Consider the following 19,791-nt stretch of genomic DNA (forward strand, 5'->3'; position numbering starts at 1 on the left):
CTGGGACCTGTGTGCTTCCCTTTACTCTGTTGTTCTGCCTTTCTGCTTTCGGCAGTGCCTGGGAGATCTTCCTTTCTAACTACCTAGCACTAATTGCTTTGGGTCCAGTTTAAACTAAACTCAAAGTTTTTCTAATGTGAAGTGGCCCCTGGTTGCTAAGGAACAGCCTAGTCTTCCTTTAAACTCTGCTTGTTTTCACTCAGTAAACCCTTTAATCACGATGCAGGCACAGTTTGAATTTAAACCAAATCCCCCCCTACATACAAATCCCTTTGTTTCACATGCATCCAACTAAAGTTATAACCCTTTCTTACATAGAAACAAACAATTAAACTCATCTAAATCAATACTTTATTTCTAATATCCAACAATGCAAATAATCATTACTTAAAACTACTCGCTTCCTGACACAATGCATGTATACAAACAAGACCCCAGACTTGCCCGCACCCAACTCACAAACTCTTAGTAAAACTAAACCCAGGTTTCAACTTTCTTAACACACAAATTATAAATTAAACTTATCTATATCAGTAATATATCATGTTACTTCAGTATTCATGGTGGAAAAGGATCTTGGTGACTGTAGTGCAGGCTTGCAGTGGACTGAAAAGCTTGAATATGTGGACATTAAAAAGAGGATGTGTTGGAGCTTTTGAAAAGCATCAGTTAGATAGGTCGCTGGGACTGGATGGGATGTACCCCAGGTTACTGTGGGAGGCAAGGGAAGAGATTGCAGATCCTCTGGCGATGATCTTTGCGTCATCGATGGAGACGGGAGAGGTTCCGGAGGATTGGAGGATTGCGGATGTCGTTCCTATATTCAAGAAAGGGAGTAGAGATAGCCCAGGAAATTATCGACTGGTGAGTTTAACCTCAGTGGTTGGTAAGTTGATGGAGAAGGTCCTGAGAGACTGGATTTATGAACATTTAGAGAAGTATAGTATGATCAAAAGTAGTGAGCACGGCTTTGTCAAAGGCAGATCGTGCCTTACAAGCCTGGTTGAGTTTTTTTGAAGATGTGACTAAACACATTGACGAAGGAAGAGGGTAGATGTGGTTTATATAGACTTCAGCAAGGCGTTCGATAAGGTCCCCCATGCAAGGCTTATTAAGAAAGTGAGGGGGCATGGGATCCAAGGGGACATTGTTTTGTGGATCCAGAACTGGCTTGCCTACAGAAGGTAAAGAATGGTTGTAGATGGGTCTTTTTCTGCATGGAGGTAGGTTACCAGTGGAGTGCCCCAGGGATCTGTTCTGGGACCCTTGCTGTTTGTGATTTTTATAAATGACCTGGACGAGGAAGTGGAGGGATGGGTTGGTAAGTTTGCAGATGACACGAAGGTTGGAGGTGTGGATAGTTTGGAGAGATGTCAGAAGTTGCAGCGAGACATAGATAGGATGCAATACTGTGTGGAGAAGTGGCAGATGGACTTCAATCCAGATAAGTGTGTGGTGGTTCATTTTGGCAGGTCAAATGGGATGAAGGAATATAATATTAAGGGTAAGACAGTGTGGACGATCAGAAGGATCTTGGGGTCCGGGATCATAGGACTCTCAAATAGGCTTCGCAGGTAGAGGATGTGGTTAAGAAGGCGTATGGTGTACTGGCCTTCATCAATCGAGGAATTGAGTTTAGGAGTTGGGAGATAACGCTGCAGCTGTATAAGACCCTGGTCAGACCCCGCTTGGAGTACTGTGCTCAGTTCTGGAGAGATGAAGGATGAGAGGTGACCTGATAGAGGTATATAAGATGTTGAGAGGTATTGAACGGGTGCATTCTCAGAGGCTTTTTCCCAGGGCCGAAATGGCTGCCACAAGAGGACACAGGTTTAGGGTGCTGGGGAGTAGATACGGAGAAGATGTCAGTTTTTCACTCAGAGGGTGGTGGGTGTGTGGAATCGGCTGCCAGCGGTGGTGGTAGAGGCGGATTCGATAGGGTCTTTAAGATGAATACATGGGACTTAGTAGGATTGAGGGTTACAGGTAAGCCTAGTAGGTAGAGATATGTTCGTGCAACATGTGGGCTGAAGGGCCTGTTTGTGCTGTAGTTTTTCTATGTTCTAGTACTATATTATTTTCAGACTTAAGCGTTGAATTCAATCCTATGTAATTCCAGTGTATTTTTAAAAAAATAGTTTCAGAAGGGTTCAAACAAATTGCTTTAAATCCTTAGGCTGTAGCAATGTTTAAGTTAACTGTTCTGTAGTTTGTCATCTCACTGTACTGTGACGTTGAAAGTACTAGTATCGTACTTTAATAAAACTACTCAAATAGAAATTCCTTTCTTTCTTCTTAATACAATACCAAAAAAAGCAAACGGTTTTATTTAAAATTAAATTCTTTGTCATGTCGTTGAGTTCTTCCTTCTATTTTTAGTTTGACTTTTCTCTACCTAATATTGTTCTCCCCAACTACAGGAAACAAAATGTTCAATCATTTAACTCCCTCGTTTACTTCTCTCATTCACCCCTTGAAGCTAGAAACAGTTTTTCTTTTTAAAAGGATTTTTATTGGATGGAGGCTGGCCTTTAATGCAAAAGTTGAGCAAGGAGGTCTGCCAATCTGTGCATTTGTCATTGATTCCAAAGGCTTAACAGCTCATACACAGCACTTAAAGAATTAAATGCAGAAACCTGTTTTCCAGTCCGGAGCAAAACAGGTCAGTGTGTTTGTGTGAATGCTCAGCAATTGCTCGAAGTTAGGAAATATATCTATTTGAAAACAAGTTAATGTTGCAAGAAATATGCTTGTTCTTTTAGAGGTAGACTGTTACATGGAAGGCACTTTACATACAAAAGCATCACCGGAGATACGGCAATCACATTTGTTTCTACTGGAGTTGAAGGAGCATTTGCTACAGAAGAACACCCGTATGCAGCTCATGGTCCATGGCTACAGGTGGGTATCTGCTTCATTGCCTTAACTTCATTTTGCTCAGTACTGTATTGGCAAATGATTCAACATGTGATAAGCACCATAGAGGTAAATTTATATCTCTTTGAAAAGGTAACAGATATTAACAGTATTCTTAATGTGCTTACTCAAGCACGCTGGTAAGGAATGTTCAAGTTAAGAATCTTAAGATCTGAAGACGCATATATCCAAAGTTTTCTGGAATGATTTACATTGTATACTTCTAGAGGGACATTCTAAAATCAGTCCTTGTACCTATGTTTCCCTTGCACCAAAATGTTATAGTGACTTTTTATTGTACAACTTAGTTCAAGCTGCTTGATTTAAGCAAGTAATGTTTTTTAACAAACAAAGCAGTGCATAATTACAAAACGGTGTTCACAAATCATGGGGGCAATTCTCCCAGCCTACTGTGCCGCTGTAGTAGCGCAGTGGGCTGGGACACATGAGCAGCGGCTGATTCACAGGATTTGAGCTGGGAGCTACGGCCTCTGTGCATCTCCCGTGGTAAGTTTTTTGATGTTGTCAGCTCGATGCTGAGCTGATTACTGTATGCAAATATCATGGAACTTGATATTTCCATATGATTAGCAAGTCCGGGATGGTATTTCCTGTTCCTGTTAACGCTTCTCCCCCTACCCCTGCTAGGAGTAGTTCCCTCCAACGACATTTACGATGGCTCCCTACTAACGGGGAACAGGCGCCCGATCATGCTGGAGGGATCAGAGGTCATTGAGGCCCTCCCCTGGGAGATAGCATTGCCCGGTGGGCAGGGCCAGAGGGGGCAGGGCCTTTTTGGAGGTGGGGCCTACTGGGGGGACAATCAGTGGTTGGGAGTCCCACTGCCACTCTGCAAGTGCATCGTGAAGAAAGAGAGGGAGTAAGAGCCATTGGAGCTAGCCATCGGGGAGGTGGGGGTCAGGACTGTTCGGGGGAAGGGGATAGTCTGGGAAATCGGGGCTAGCTGGGAGGGAGCTCAAAATAGGGGCTGGTCCAGGAGGTCAGCAATCAGGGTGTGGAGGGGTTGAAAGGCCAGCGATCAGAGGCCGGCAATAGGAGATCGCAGCACATGCGCCGATCTTTGCTTGGACAGATTGATGCATGCGCAATGACCCACTCAGCACTATGCTGCTGGCCTCTTGGGTGGGAATAGGTCCCACTTACTAGAGTGAATCCTGCTGAGGCACTCCGCAGTGCATGGTGTGTCAGAGATTTGCTCTTCTAAATTAAAAAAGCTGGTGGGAATTATTCCCGTTTTCCCACACATTGGGAACTTAAAATTTTTTTGGAAGAATTCCAGCCCATTTCTCCACAGTCCTAACCTTCTGAGCTATCAGTCAGCACTGTTCTGAGGAAATCTGTCCTTTTGGATTTTGTCTGTGGAGGCTGAGGACTACAACTCCCTTTGTCTTTGGTTCCAGTGCAAGTGCAGAGCATGATGGCAGACATAACATAAGAAATAGGAGCAAGAATATAGACCACCTAGTCTATCAACCCTTCTCTGCCATTCCATGTGAACATGAACATGGCTAACTTGAGTTTCAACACTTATTTTCCCATATGCTCCCCATACCCCTTAATTCTGAGAGACTAAAAATTGTCTATCCCAGCTTTAAATGTTGGGATAGATTTGGATCCAACAATGGATCAAAAATCCTCTGGGATAGATGATTCCATAGATTCAGAATCTTTTGAGTAAAGAAATTTCTCTTCCTTCCAATCCTAACTTATAAGCCCCTTATCCTGATTCTTTGTCCCAGTGTTTTAGATCATGCTTGTCAGTGAGGGTGATGATATCTGCTGGGGATTCTGCCTCCAATCACATCCCACGTTTTTTATGCTGACAGTCTATCAACGTTAAACATTCGAGAGAAATAGGCTGTAACTGGAGGAGCAGGAAACTACAAGTATGTGGAGATAGAGTGAGACTCTGGAGCACATGGGGCCTCTGCTCACCATGTTTTCCTGTGGCTTTGGCAGCTTTCTCCCAGCTTTGGCTGCTTTCCCTTGGCTCCCTTTGCTTTGATCCAGCTCTGGCTCTCTTTCCCTCCACAGCCTTCCACATAAAAATGTTGGACAAGTCTATTCTGCCCTCTGTGAATCTAATACCTTGGGTAGCCAGGTATATCAGTTCTGAATTCCCTTTGACAACTGCTCATAACTGGCATGAAAAATCTGACTACAGGACCTGGGGCATATGGTTGCTGAGGTGACCAGGGGTTTTAGCACAATAAAACTAATCCATGAGAAAGGCTTGGGGTGAGCAATGGCAGTTGATAGCTTTGAGCTGCTGGGGAACTGGTGTCTTAGAAAAGGCAGTTGCTGTTTGGTACAAATGGAAACTGGGGTACAAAAAATCCATGGGGAGCAGTTGTGAAGTTGAAGTGGTTGTCTGCTGTGAAACTGAGAGTTGGTGCAAAGATAAGTCCACAAGCTGCTGGGGGGCTGGAACTGTGTCTGCATCTTGACTGTAGTTCAGTCTGGCACATACCATCAGACAGAGAGTGGTTGGGAGGCGAGCAGTCATTGGGGCTGTTCGAGATGGAGTCCAGTTGCCTGACAACGCATTGCAGGTAGGTTGATGTGATTAATGATGAAGAAAATCATAGGCTACATCCTCAAAGAAAAGGAGCTGAAATCTCTTGAGGAAGTCTGTTTGAAGGATTTTTGTGACTCACGGTGATCACTGATGTCTGGAGGGATTGCTGAGAACATTTGTGGGATCTGTCTTGATTGTGACTGCCACTTAATATGCAATTTGTGATGTGTTCTACCATAATTTTCCTGTTAATTCATACCTACCTTTTGTTAGTTCTGGATGTTAAAGTGTAAAGTAGATAGCATTGACTGTTTTGTTAAAATTTATCTATTTGCTTACAAACATGGAATCTTGTGGCTTTATTCTCTTAAAAGACCTGTGATTTCAAATTTTGTCTACTTTACAAAAAAAAAGTTACTGGTCCATAACTGGTTTATAATGATTTGTTTGTTAAATCTTACTGATTTCCATTTTTACAAAAAAAACTAAATGTTACTTAATTTGAAACAATACTTATCACTAGAAATTGAATGTGGAACAAGATCATTTAGGTCATCTCAGCTTTAGTGCTCTTCCCTTCCATATCCTTTTTAAATAAGAGTAATTTCCCTTTTGAATGAATGTCTGCCTCAATGGATACTAAGTCAAAAAAGATGGTTTTCTTTCTAACCTCCCCTTTAATCATCTTGTGTTAGTTATAAGTCTATGCTCCCAAGGTACTAAGTTGGTAACTAGTTTATTGTCAAACTATTTTATGATGTTAAAAATTTTCATTTAGATCTGGTTTAACCTTTTCTATTCAGGAAAAAAAAAGCCCATAATTTTTTTGCAAAAGCAAAATGCTGCTGGAGATCTGAAATAAAACAGAAAATGCTCAAAATACGCAGCCGGTTAGACAGCATCTGTGGAGAGAAACAGAATTGATGTTTAAGTTCGATGAAGACCCTTCTTTAGAATATAATTTTTAACTTTCAGTTGTCGTTACAGTTCAACCAATATGTTCCATCTCTTAGTTATACCCTCCCATCTTCAAAACTGTAAAGCCCAGCTTGAATTTAAAAAAAAGTTTGCTTTTTTTTCTATTAAACTCTTCTGCAATTTTACCCATGTTGTTTTGAATTCCTTCCCCAGTTCTTACGCTTAGTACAAAGCTGCAAAAGTAGCACTACCACATCCCAGTTGATGGTATTGGTTCAAACTCTTTTACAAGCTTGGGCATGGAATTTAGGCTGGCACTTCAGCACATAATTGAGGAACTGCTATATTATTGGAAGTGTTGGCTTTGAGGTGACACATTAAACTGATAACTTCATTTGCGTACTTGGGGTGGAAATAAATTATCCTGTGGCAATCCCATGACATGTTTGTGATTTTGCCTTCAACTATCACAATCAAAAAGAAGTTTTCTGGTTACTCAAATTATTTGCTGGAAATGAAATAATTGAATCTTGCTGTGCCCAAATCAGTAAGGAGAGGCAACAACACTACCTCCATGATCATCCTCAACACCGGTGCCCCACTAGGCTGTGTTTATGGCTTCCCCCGCTGTATTCCTTATACATCTATGACTGTGTGGCCAAATTCCCCTCCAATTCGATTTTCAAGTTTGCTGATGACACCACCGTAGTGGGTCGGATCTCAAGCAATGACAAGACAGAGTACAGGAATGAGATAGAGAATCTGGTGAACTGGTGCGGCAACAATAATCTCTCCCTTAGTGTCAACAAAACGAAGGGACGTATCATCGACTTCAGGAAGCGTAAAGGAGAACATGCCCCGTCTACATCAATGTGAATGAAGTAGAAAGGATCAAGAGCTTCAAGTTTTTAGGCGTCCAGATCACCAACAACCTGTCCTGGTCCCCCATGCCGACAGTGTTGTTAAGAAAGCCTACCAACGCCTTTACTTTCTCAGAAGACTAAGGAAATTTGGATGTCAACTACGACTCTCACCAACTTTTTCAGATGCACCATAGAAAGCATTCTTTCTGATTGTATCACAGCTTAGTATGGTTCCTGCTCTGCCCAAGACTGCAAGGAATTACAAAATGTTGTGAATGTAGCCCAATCCATCACACAAATCAGCCTCCCATCCATTGACTATCTACACTTCCCACTGCCTTGGCAAAGCAGCCAGCATAATTAAGGATCCCACAAACCACAGACATTCTTCCATCTTCTTCTGTCAGGGAAAAAGATGCAAAAGCCTGAGGTCACATACCAACTGATTCGTGAACAGGTTCTTCCCTGCTGCTGTCAGACTTTTGAATGGACTTACCTTGCATTAAGTATCTTTCTCTACATCCTAGCTATGACTGTAACACTACATTCTGCACTCTCTCCTTCTTTATGAATGGTATTTTTAGTCTGTATAGTGCGCAAGAAAATATGTTAATATGTGTGACAATAAATCAAAATATGCTACTGTTAGCCTATGCAATATTGTTTGCATTTCAGAAGCAATTCATTGCTTGTAATGTAGCTTGGGATATTCTCAGGATATAATGTGCTCTACAATTTTCTTTCTTCCTTGAATTTTATCAGTATTATTAATCGACTATGTCTTTACCTCATACACACCCAACACAAACCTAAGATAAAGTAAATTACTGTCATACTGGAATCTGAAACAAAGACAGAAAATGCTGGAAAATCTCAGCACATCTGACAGCATCTGTGGCAAGAGAACAGAGCTAATGTTTCGTGTCTAGATGATCCTTCATCAGACCAAACAGGAAGAATTCCAGTGACAGCCTTTGAATGTTTTCTTGTTCCTTTTGTTATCTTTGTTTCGAACTATTTAATGTTTGTTGAATTAAATGCAGGTAAAGTTTGCTTATTATTTGCAAGTTAGGCTAACATTAACACTGCAGTGAAGTTATTGTGAAATTCCATAGTTGCCATGCTCTGGCTCCTGTTCGGGTCAATGCACCTAACCAGCATGCCTTTCAGAATGTGAGAGAAAACCAGAGTACCTAGAGGAAACCCACACAGACAGAGGGAGAATGTGCAAACTCCACACAGACAATGACTCAAGTCGGGAATCAAACCCAGGTCCCTGGCACTATGAGGCAGCAGTGCCAACTGCTGTGGTACTGTGCCACCCCTGTGGGAGGTTGTTTAAAAATGAGCAACTTTTACACAAATCTGTGGGAAGATTGAGATTGCCATTTGTTTCAACAGATCAGTAACAATACTATAAAAAGGCTTGAATAAATTTATTTATTTATAGAAACTAGAAGCAGGAGTAGGCCATTCAGTCTGTCAAGTTGCTCTGCCATTCATTTTGATCATGGCTGAACTGTGTCTGCATCTTCATATTCAATATCCTGATCCCCCTTCCCTCATATCCTTTGATCACTTTAGCTCCAAGGGCTGTAGAAACATGTTTATTGATTTATTTATTGATTAGTATCACAAGTAGGCTTAGATTAACACTGCAATGAAGTTACTGTGAAAATTCCCTGGTTGCTACACTCCGTGCCTGTTTGGGTACACTGAGGGAGATTAGTGTGGCCAATGCACCTAACCACCATGTCTTTTGGACTGTGGGAGGAAACCCACGCAGGCACAGGGAGAACGTGCAGACTCCCCATAGACAGTGACCCAAGCTGGGAATTGAACCCAGGTCCCTGGCACTGTCAGGTAGCAGTGCTAACCACTGTGCCACCTGACGATGTTGATTATCATTAAATTATTTCAATATATAGAATCCACTTTGTGGAGTAGGACCTTTAGAAATGTTCTTTTGGGCTTGGGAAAAATTCAAATACTTAGTGATACTGCAGAAATAAAACTGAAGTGACGTATTTTGCAAGTATATTATGCTGGGAAAGGCCGCATTGCTTTAAATTAAAATACATCCATTGTTCTTGAAACTCTAAGAATTTTCAAGAACTCAAAAGTGGTAATAGCTTATGGAAAAATTGAGTATGTAGCCAGTTCAAGCGTTATTAACATAGCTTAAAAGAGAATCATTGCTGTTTTAAAGAATGAGTTTAGTAGAGTTCGATTTCACTTCAATCATTGTATTTCTGTAGTGCGGGATATTTTCCTGACTTAAAAGGTGTTAATGACTCAATTATAAAGGGAGGAAAACATCTCCTCAACAATGTTACAGGTGTGATGATGCTAATTTTAAGAAAAATAACACTTCACAGGCGTTCCATAAGCAGGCTGAATAACAATTAGTGAAGAATAAAGTCCTAAAACGATATGTATTATGACATTTTGTGCATTTTTTAAAATATATACAGATTCTGCTGAACGAAGAGTTTGTGGAAAAAATGCTAGAGGATTTAGAAGACCTGACCTCTCCAGAAGAAGTAAGATTTTTCAAATAAGTTAGCACGAATTCAGATACGTTGTTCTTCAGATTATTTTTCTTTTGTTCATGGGTTGTTGATGTCACTGGCAATGTCAGCATTTGTTGCCCATCCCTAATTGTCCTTGAGAAGGTGGTGGTGAGCTGCTGCCTTGAACCGCTGCTGTCCATGGGATGTAGGTACATCCATTGTACTGTTAAGAAGAGACTTCCAGGATTTTAACGCACCGCAGTGAAGGAACAACGATACAGTTTGAGGTCAGGATGATGTGTGGCTGAGAGGGGAACTTGTAAACGGTGGTATTCCCATGCATCTGCTGTCCTGTCCTTCTAAGTTGTTGTGGTCACATGTTTGGAAGGTGCTGCTATTGGAGACTTGGTGAGTTGCTGAAATGTATTTTGTATGTCTGTATGCATTATATTGAAAGGGAGAGAAATGTAGGAGTTGGGATTAAGGTCCATTTTATAGTATGGAAATTTAGAAATATGACTCTCAGTTGACCAGATTTTGTGATCAGCTATGAAGCAACAACACTTGTTGCAGACCTCAAGATAGCTGTCCCCAGAGGTCTAGCTATCTTTGTGATAGACTTTCCATTTCCTGCTTACTTCAACCTGGTGTCTTGTCAAAGCAAGCACTAGATTAGTGGTTCCCAACCAGTGTGTGGTGGCATACTGGTGTGCCATGAAGACCCCGTCCAAGTGTGCCACAAAAAAGATTCAAAATTATTCAGAATTCATGTAATTATCTTTGTTTTCAACCCTGTGGTTGGCATCTTCAAGACCCGACACATGTATGGTTTAGATTTTTTTTATATTGGTCGATCCCGTGCACATGACAATGGGATTTGGAGCTGAAGACAAAGGCCCCATGCACCCACACAAAAAGCGAAAACTTAAAAGGATGCAAAAACCCTGGCAGAAGCAAGAGAGAGGGACAGGTTTAAAAAAACAGCCGAGAGGACAGGGAGAAGTTAAAATCAAAGTTCCCAGTAAGGAAAGAAGGCAGTGAATAGATGTGCCCCTTTTTTTATGTAGTAGAGGTGTGTCATGACATGTAAAAGATTAGGAACCACTGTTCTAGACATCCAGATGTCTTAACATCAGAAGCAGAGTTAGTAGCCAATCTCATTGAGGCAATACAAAAGGTTGCAATTGCTTATTATCTTTTATTTATATTTTCAGATGACAAAAAAATCTTGATTGGAATAAAATGGAAACTGAAATATCAAAAATTTAAAAATGTTTTTATTTCATGGAGAAATTTGGCATTCTGAAAATATAAAATCAGCTTTTCAAGGCCGATGTGTAGGAGTAATTATGAGCCTAGTACATCATTTAGAATACAGTTATGTCTCATTCAACAAATTGTAACTCTGTCAAGTGTTTTTACAATGATAATACAGCATAAACTTGGAAGCTTTCATCAATATACTGATTGCTTAGGGATTGCACTCTGGGAGAGTTCTCATCAGTGCGCAACCTGTGGAATCGCTGGCAGCAACTTCTAGATTTCCACATTATTCTGTACATGTATGGTGCTGAAGCATCTTGAAGATGCTGTCAATTTCAGTGGGACAGTGATAACGAATGCTGATGGCAGTACTGTCATTGTCAAAATGTGGGCCAATGTGTTCCATTTTGGCTAACATATTTGCCGTTTTTAAATGTTGTTTGTATATTGAGTAGAAATGAGTAGCTCACTTCAAGAAGGCATTTTGGCTTGCAATTTAAATTTTTTTTTGGCCATCTAAACGTCACTTTTTTGTTAGCATTACAATCAGTCGAGCATTTTTAAGATCTTTGTTTGAGTTTTGTGTCTTACAAGTAACCCCCTGGATTTTGTGCCACCTGCATGTTGTCCAGAAAGGTTTCTCCGGAGCAGTGAGCCCATGCAATTAGAAGGATCAGGCTTGCAGAAGCATGTCATTAGCAGTGCTTGCTGATGCCTTCAGTGCTTAACCCTGCCTCTCGTTCCCAAACTGCATCTAAGCTCCTGTAGGAAAGAGTCAGGGCTGTGAGGCATCACCCTTATTACTTTTTATGCATGGACTGCATGGATGGTGCACTGCCACTGAGGCCTATGTTCCATTTACTATCCTGTGAGGTGAATGAGAGTCATTAAGGAAAAACTGAAAATGCTGCAAAATCTCTGCAGGTCTGATGGCATTTTGGAGAGAATAGAGCTAACTTTTTGAGTTTGGATGACGTTTCATCGAAGCTCCAACATCCACAGTAATTTGCTTTTATCTCAGTGAGTGGTTGAGGGTTCACTTAACCTGGTTCAGTATATGAGGTAATTCATTTGTTTGCAGCATTGCAGGGCAATCCTTTGATGGAGATCCTGGACATTGGCCTCCCTGGTGACTTCCTTCCATGCAGGGTTGGTCTGATAATTTGGCCACTCCCTTTCATCCTCTGAGTAGAGGAGGCCCCTCCTGGCTGCCATTGCATTGAATAGAACTTCCAGAAATGCATCACTGAATCTGGGGGCAGGAGCTTTTTATGAAAGGTGGATTATTTGATATCCAGCTCATTAGAATATGGTGCCAAGATATGATGGTGGGGTGCACCCACCCCACTATGAAAACGCTAGGAAATCAACCACCAACTGTGCTATTAGTGAGGCTGACATCACACCGTACAGCTCGAATTCCACTGGCTTCTATGGCAGGAAATGTACCCGATTGCCACCCCCACAGTGGGACTTAGTCCTGGAATGGAAAATTGTTTATCCTAGCTATTAAGTAATTGTAAAAATTCTTTCTGTCCTTTGGTTTATGCTTCATATCTAAAAGCAGCTTTTAAAAATGCCACTTTATGGAAATTAGGCAATAAGCAAGTTAAATAATGGTCGTTCATCCCTAAAATTTAGGTTCAAATCCACCCAGACTGATAGGATTAAAATGTTCTCGGTTTTCTAGCTGGGAAATGGTCCATAACACAGCAATAGTATTAAATGGGAATCTCAATCAATAGTTCAGTAGTGTGGGAATGGGATTTGTTAAAAGTATATTTCTGAGATAACTTGCAAGATTTTTTCTCTCATAGCTGTGCTGGGAATGTTAAATAGTAGCTTCAGTGCCACAATTCCCCTTACTGTAATTGCAAGATTCACCAAAAAAGGCATAAGGCACAACCTGAAACATTCCAAGGCATTTCACAGAAGCATAAAACAAAGTATGACACCACACAACATTAGATGATATTAAACCAGAGCTTGACTAAAGAGGTAAGTTTTAGAAAGTGCCTCAAAGGAGTAAAATGACTTAGGGAGGTGTAGTGAGGAAATTCCAGAACTTGGGGTGGAGATAACTGAAGCCATGGCCACCAGTGGTGGAACAATAAAAATTGCAGGTGCCCCAGAGGCCAGAGTTAGAGGAGCATAGATGTCTTGTCACGTTATGGCACTGGAGGACAATGCAGAGTTGGAGACGAGTGAAGCAATGGAGCGATTTGTTAAGAAGGATAAGAATTTTAAACACCAAGATATTGCTTAACCGTGAGTCAACATAGGTAAGTAAGCACAGGGGTGATGGAGGAATAGGACTTGATGTGAGTTAAGATACAGGAACCAGAGGATGGAATGTGGGAGACCTGCCAGGAATGCAGTGGAATATTCAAATCTAGGCTTAACAAAAGCATGAACAAAGATTTCCGTAGCAAATAAGCTTGAGGCAGAGTGAAGAAGTGCTATGTTTCAGAAGTACAAATAGGTGTTCTTAGTAATGGCATAAATATGAGGTTGTTAGCTCATCTCAGGATCATGTGTGATACCAAGGATCAGATGTAGAAAATAGGAACAGCAGTAGACCATTCAGCCCTTTGAGCCTGCTCTGTTTTTCAGCATGATTATGCTTGATCCTCTATCTCAAAACCATACTCCAGTGCTCTGTCCACACACCTTGACATCTTTATAGTCTAGAAATGTATCTATTTTCTTCTTAAATATATTCAGTGATTTGACTTTCACAGCCATATGTGGTAGAGAATTCCATAGATTCACCACCCTTTGAGTGAAGAAATTTCTCTTCATCTCAGTCCTTAATGGCCTACCTTAAATCCTGAGACTGTGACCCGTTGTTCCTGAACCTCAAGGAAGATGAAACACCATCCTTGCATCCAGCCTGTCCAGCCCTGTCAGAATTTTGTGTTTCAGTTAAATCCCCTCTCATTCTTCTAAATTCCAATGAATACAGGTCCAGTTAACCCAATCTCTCCTTGTAAGACAATCCTGCCATCCCAGGAATAAGTCTGGTGAGCCTTCACTGCATCCACTTGAGTACATCCTTTCTCAGATAAGGAGACCAAAACTGCGCACACTACTCCAGGTGTGGGTCGAACGAAGGCCCTCTATTGGGTGGGGCCTTGCATTCAAGGCTCCTGAAAATAAGGAGCATACAGGAGCCTTGAATGCTCCTTGCATTCAGGAGCAAGGAGCTGAATGGTTCCTGTATTCAAGTACTCTTGCAATGAAAGCCAACATACCATTTGCCTTCCTAACTATTTGCTGTACTGCATGCTTGCTTTCAGTGACTTGAATGTTATAATTGCCTAATCTATCCCTATTTAAATAAAACTCTGCCATTCTGTTTCTCCATCTAAAGTGGATAACTTCACACTTATCCTTATTCTACTACATCTACTATGTATTTGCCCACTTACTCAACTTGTCTAAATCACCTTGAAGCCTTTTAACATCCTCTTCACCACTCACCACCTCGCCAAGTTTTGTGTCATCAGCAAACTTATAAATATTGCCTTTAGTTCTCTGATCCAAATCATTGATGTCTATTGTGAATAGCCGAGGCCCAATCACTGATCCCTGAGGGACCCCACTAGTCACGGCCTGCCACCTTGAAAGACTGGCTTAATCTCAAGCCATCGCCTAAGAGTTACCTATGAAGTCGCTAGCTAGGAATCATAGTTTGGGGAGAGACCCAAAAACAAGGGCATTAGACTTCCCAGTATTTAGTAGGAGGAAATTTCTGCTCATCCAGTATGGAATGTTGGATAAGCAGTCTGATAATTCAGCAACAGTGGAGATGTTAAGTGAAGTTGTGGTGAAGTAGTGCTAGGTGTCATTGGCATAAATATGAAAACTTCTTCAGATGATCTCACCAAGTGGCAGCAAGCAGAGAAGTAGAAGAAAATCAGGAATAGATCTTTTGGGGACCCCATAGGTAATGGTGCAGAAGAAAGAAAATAAACCATTCTGAGTGATTCTCTGGTGACAGGTACATAAGAGTAGAACCAGATGAGAACAGCCCACCCAGCTAAATGGCTGTGGAGAGGGGTTAGAGGAGAATGGTGTTAGAGGCTGCAGACAGATCAAGGAGGAAAGTTTACATCTTTCACAGTTAAATTGGACGTCATTTGTGCCTTTAATAAGAGCTGTTGTGATACTGTGGTAGGGGCAGAAACCTGATTGGAAGAATTCAAACATGGAATTCTGGAAAAGATGGGAACAAGTTTGGGTGGTGACAACATGCTGAAGGATGTTGGAGGTGATGTGGTAGTTTGCAAAGATGGTGGGGTCAAAGATTGCGGGACAACTGGTTTAGGGGAGAGAGGGACAATAGAAGCAAGAGAGCCATTTATAATTGGGCTAGCTGGGAGCCAGGAGGGGAAGGTTGGTTAAAGTTAGCTAGTTAAAACTTATTACAGTTACTTTGTACATCTGTTTATAGTTTAATAAATGAACCATAGTTATAATTGTAAACAAGTAAAATCTATATTAATGGCCATTGTAATTAAAAATGAAAGAAATTCCTCCTCTATTTTGTGCACTACTGGTTTTCTGTCCGCAAGTATGATCTTAAAACAATTAAATGATGAGGAAATCAAGTCCTGGTAAACTTGATCTTCCGTAATCTGTTGGAACAATTTTCTATTACAGATATGTTTTTATATATTAATTAATTACCCATGGTGTTGCAGATGGGAAATCACAATCAATTATGGTCTTCAGGTGAAATTGGGTTGTAAGGCAGAAGATAATTGCACCAGAACGTGCCTCAATTAGATTCCGTTTAAAAGTAATGCACGCTTCCATTATTTTTGTATTTCCATTATATTTTTCTATGCCCATATTTATAGTGGAAACTGCTGGCATCTCTCCAGGAGAGAAGATGGAGATGTGACAGCAGTCTGTTAAGTGCACATCGGCAGTTCCCATTATACATGTAGATATAGGGAATTTATAATAGAGAAGGTGCATGCAAATGTAAGATATTCTATTGGGTTGTACCAGAGCTCCTTCTGCAGCTGAAGAGAAGAAGTGCATTATTGTATCTGATATCTTTTGTTGGAATAGATCACCCTGCTAAGCATTGACTGAGAATTTGCTGTCATGGGCAATTTCATTGTGGGACCATAAGACATAGGAGCAGAAATAGGCCATTCAGCCCATCAAATCTGCTCCACCATTCAGTGAGATCACGACTGATCTGATGGGATAATACTCAACTCCACTTTCCTGCCTTAGCCCATAACCCTTGATCCCCTTATTCATAAAAAATCTGTCCATCTCAGCCTTGAACATACTTAATGATCCAGCCTCTACAGCCCTCTGCAATGAAGAATACCACAGATTCACTATCCTCAGAGAGAAGAAATGATCTCTGTCTTTAAAAGGGTGATCCCTTACTTGGAGATTATGCCCTCTGGTCCTAGACTCTTCCAGAAGAGGAAACAATCACTCAGCATCTATCCTGTCAAGCCCTCTGAAAATACTATAAGTCTCAATAAGGCTGCCTCTCATTTTTCCGAACTCCACTGAGTACAGGACCAACTACTCCACCTCTCCATAAATAAAATCCTTCCATACTTGGGATTAACATAAGGAACCTTCTCTGGACCGCCTCCCATGCCAGTATATCTTTCCTTAGATAAGGGAACCAAAAAGGTTCACCATATTGTAGGTGTGATGTAATTAGTACCTTGTATAGTTTTAGCAAGATTTCCCAATTTTTGTTCTCCATTGCTTTTGAAAAAGCCAACATTCCATTCGCTTTCCCAATTACCTGCTGAGCTTGCATGCTAGCTTTTTGTGATTTATACACAAGGACCCCCCAGGTGAAGGGGGAAAAGTCTGTGTGGAACCGGAAGAAATGGCTGAGGTGCTTAATGAGTACTTTGCCTCGGTATTCACGGTGGAAAGTGATCTAGGAGGTTGTACTACAGGTTTGCGGCAGACTGAAAAGATTGAGTATGTGGACGTTAAGAAAGAGGATGTATTGGAACTTTTAAATCCTATCAAGATAGGTAAGTCACTGGGACCGGATGGGATGTACCCCAGGTTACTGTGGGAGGTGAGGGAAGTGATTGCAGAGCCCCTGGCAATGATCTTTGCATCGTTGATGGAGATGGGTGATTGGAGGATTGTGGATGTGGTTCCTATTTTCAAGAAAGAGAACAGGAATAGCCCGGGAAATTACCGACCTGTGAGTCTGACCTCAGTGGTTGATAAGTTGATGGAGAGGATTCTGAGGGACAAGATTTATGAGCATTTAGAGAAGTTTAGAATGATCAGAAATAGTCAGCACGGCTTTGTCAAGGGCAGGTCGTGCCTTACGAGCCTAGTTGAGTTCTTTGAAAATGTGACTGAACACATTGACGAAGGAAGAGCGGTGGATGTGGTTTACACGGACTTCAGCAAGGCATTTGATGAGGTCTCCCATGCAAGACTTCTTGACAAGGTGAGAGGGTATGGTATCCAAGGGGCTTTGGCCTTGTGGATCCAGAACTGGCTTGTCTGCAGAAGGCAGAGAGTGGTTGTGGATGGGTCTTTTTCTGCATGGAGGTTGGTCACCAGTGGAGTGCCCCAGGGATCTGTTCTAGAACCCTTGCTGTTTGTCATTTTCATAAATGACCTGGATGAGAAGGTGGAGGGATGGGTGGTGTTGTGGATAGTCTGGAGGGATGTCAGAAGTTGCAGCGTGACATAGATGGGATGCAAGACTGGGTGGAAAAGTGGCAGATGGAGTTTAATGCAGGTAAATGTGCAGTGGTCCATTTTGGCAGGACCAATGGGATGAAGGAGTACAATATCAAGGGTAAGGGTCTTGGCAGTGTTGAGGAGCAGAAGGATCTTGGGGTCCGGGTCCATAGAACGCTCAAATCGGCCTTGCAGTTGGAGGATGTGGTCAAGAAGGCGTATGGTGTACTGGCCTTCATTAATCGAGGGATTGAGTTTAGAAGTCGGGAGGTAATGCTGCAACTTTATAAGACCCTTGTCAGATCCCACTTGGAGTACTGTGCGCAGTTCTGGTCGCCTCTACAGAAAGGATGTGGAAGCTATTGAGAGAGTGCAGAGAAGATTTACAAGGATGTTGCCTGGATTGGGAGGCATGCCTTATGAAGATAGGTTGAGGGAGCTAGGTCTCTTCTCCCTGGACAGACGAAGGTTGAGAGGGGACCTGATAGAGGTTTATAAAATGTTGAGAGGAATAGATAGGGTGGATTCTCGGAGGTTATTTCCCAGGGCTGAAATGGTCGCTACGAGAAGACGCTGGTTTAAGGTGCTGGGAAGCAATTACAGAGGAGATGTTAGGGGTAAGTTTTTCACTCAGAGGGTGGTGGGTGAGTGGAATCGGCTGCCGTCGGTGGTGGTAGAGGCGAACTCACTGGGGTCTTTTAAGAGACTTCTGGATGAGTATATGGGATTTAATGGGATTGGGAGTTACAGATAGTTCTATGGCTTGGTAGGTATGGATGCGATTGGTGCAACTTGTGGGCCGAAGGGCCTGTTTGTGCTGTAGTGTTCTATGTGCTATGTTAAATTTCTCTCTGCTGCAGCTTTTTGCAGTCTTTTCCATTTAAATAATATTCAGCTCCTTTATTCTTCTTACCAAAGTGCATAATTTCACATTTTTCCTACATTATATTCCGCCTGCTGCCAAGTTTTTGCTCATTCACTTAACCTGTCTATATCCCCCTGTAGACTCTTTGTGTCATCCTTATTTATTTCCTTCCCACCTATTTTTGTGTCATCCAAGTCATTAATATATATTGTAAATAATTATGCCCAGATGAATGATCACTGTGGAATGCCACTTTACAGGTTTGCTTCTGAAAATGCCCTTCTTATCCTGACTCTCTGCCTTCTACTAGGTAGTCAATTTTCTATCCATGCTAATATGATGCTCCAACATCATGGGCTCTTATCTTATTAAGTAGTCTTTTGTGCAGTACCTTTTTGTACACTTCTTGGAAATCCAAGTATATTACACTTACTGGTTTTCCTTTGTCTATCCTGCTTGTTACCACCTCAAAGAATTCTAATATATTTGCCAGGCATGATTTCCCCTTCAATAAACCATGCTGATTCTGCATGATTGTATTATGTCTTTCTAAATGCTCTGCTGCTACATTCTTTTATAATGGATTCTAACATTTTCCCAGTGACATATCCTGTTTGCCAGCTTCTACATCCTTTAGCTCAAAACATATTTTATTTGCAAAACTGTTGCAAGTGCAAACTGATAACAGTTCAACAAAGGCAACAGAGACCTTGGTCAACAACAAAATACAGTGTACCTACTCAACCAGTGGGGTTTAGGGATTGAAATAGAATTATAGAATGCTTACTGCACAGAAGGAGGTCATTTGGCCCATCTTGTGTATGCTGTGTGTTACAGGAGCAATTCACCCAGATATAAATGAGGAGATAAATTACGAGTGAATTCAATGCTAAAACAAGTATTGAAAGACAAAGAGAAATTCATTGAGAGAGAAAGTGAGAAGAGACAAACAAAGAAAGATTGGATTGAGAGAGAAAATGAGAAGAGACAAAGGAAAAGAAAAAAGATAGCATTTTGAGATGTGTCATTTTAAAAAGCTCTTGCATTTCACTATCTAAAGACACAAGTCTTTTCACATTTGTTCACGCTCTGGGCAAAAGCAGTTGATTGGAAGACTAATCGTGTGATTAAAAGGCTCTTATGCCATTAAGTACTAAACATAACTTCTGTGGCAAGTTAATGGGCAATTAATTATTTTGTTTGTCTATG

General features: G+C 41.4%; 1 protein-coding gene across 4 annotated transcripts in view; it reads left to right on the forward strand.

The window, feature by feature from the left end:
* Positions 1 to 19,791, forward strand: part of sufu (suppressor of fused homolog (Drosophila)) — a 142,792-nt gene that overhangs the window by 118,959 nt on the left and 4,042 nt on the right. For all 4 annotated transcript variants that reach the window (XM_080205901.1, XM_080205900.1, XM_080205899.1 and 1 more), the window contains 2 exons: positions 2,763 to 2,901; positions 9,711 to 9,779. In XM_080205901.1, the coding sequence (XP_080062027.1) occupies positions 2,763 to 2,901; positions 9,711 to 9,779 (208 nt within the window). The remainder of the gene's footprint in view (positions 1 to 2,762; positions 2,902 to 9,710; positions 9,780 to 19,791) is intronic.

The sequence above is a fragment of the Carcharhinus amblyrhynchos genome, chromosome 17 (genome assembly GCF_965287045.1).
Source record: "Carcharhinus amblyrhynchos chromosome 17, sCarAmb.v2.hapA, whole genome shotgun sequence".
In the NCBI taxonomy this organism is placed as follows: Eukaryota; Metazoa; Chordata; class Chondrichthyes; order Carcharhiniformes; family Carcharhinidae; genus Carcharhinus; species Carcharhinus amblyrhynchos.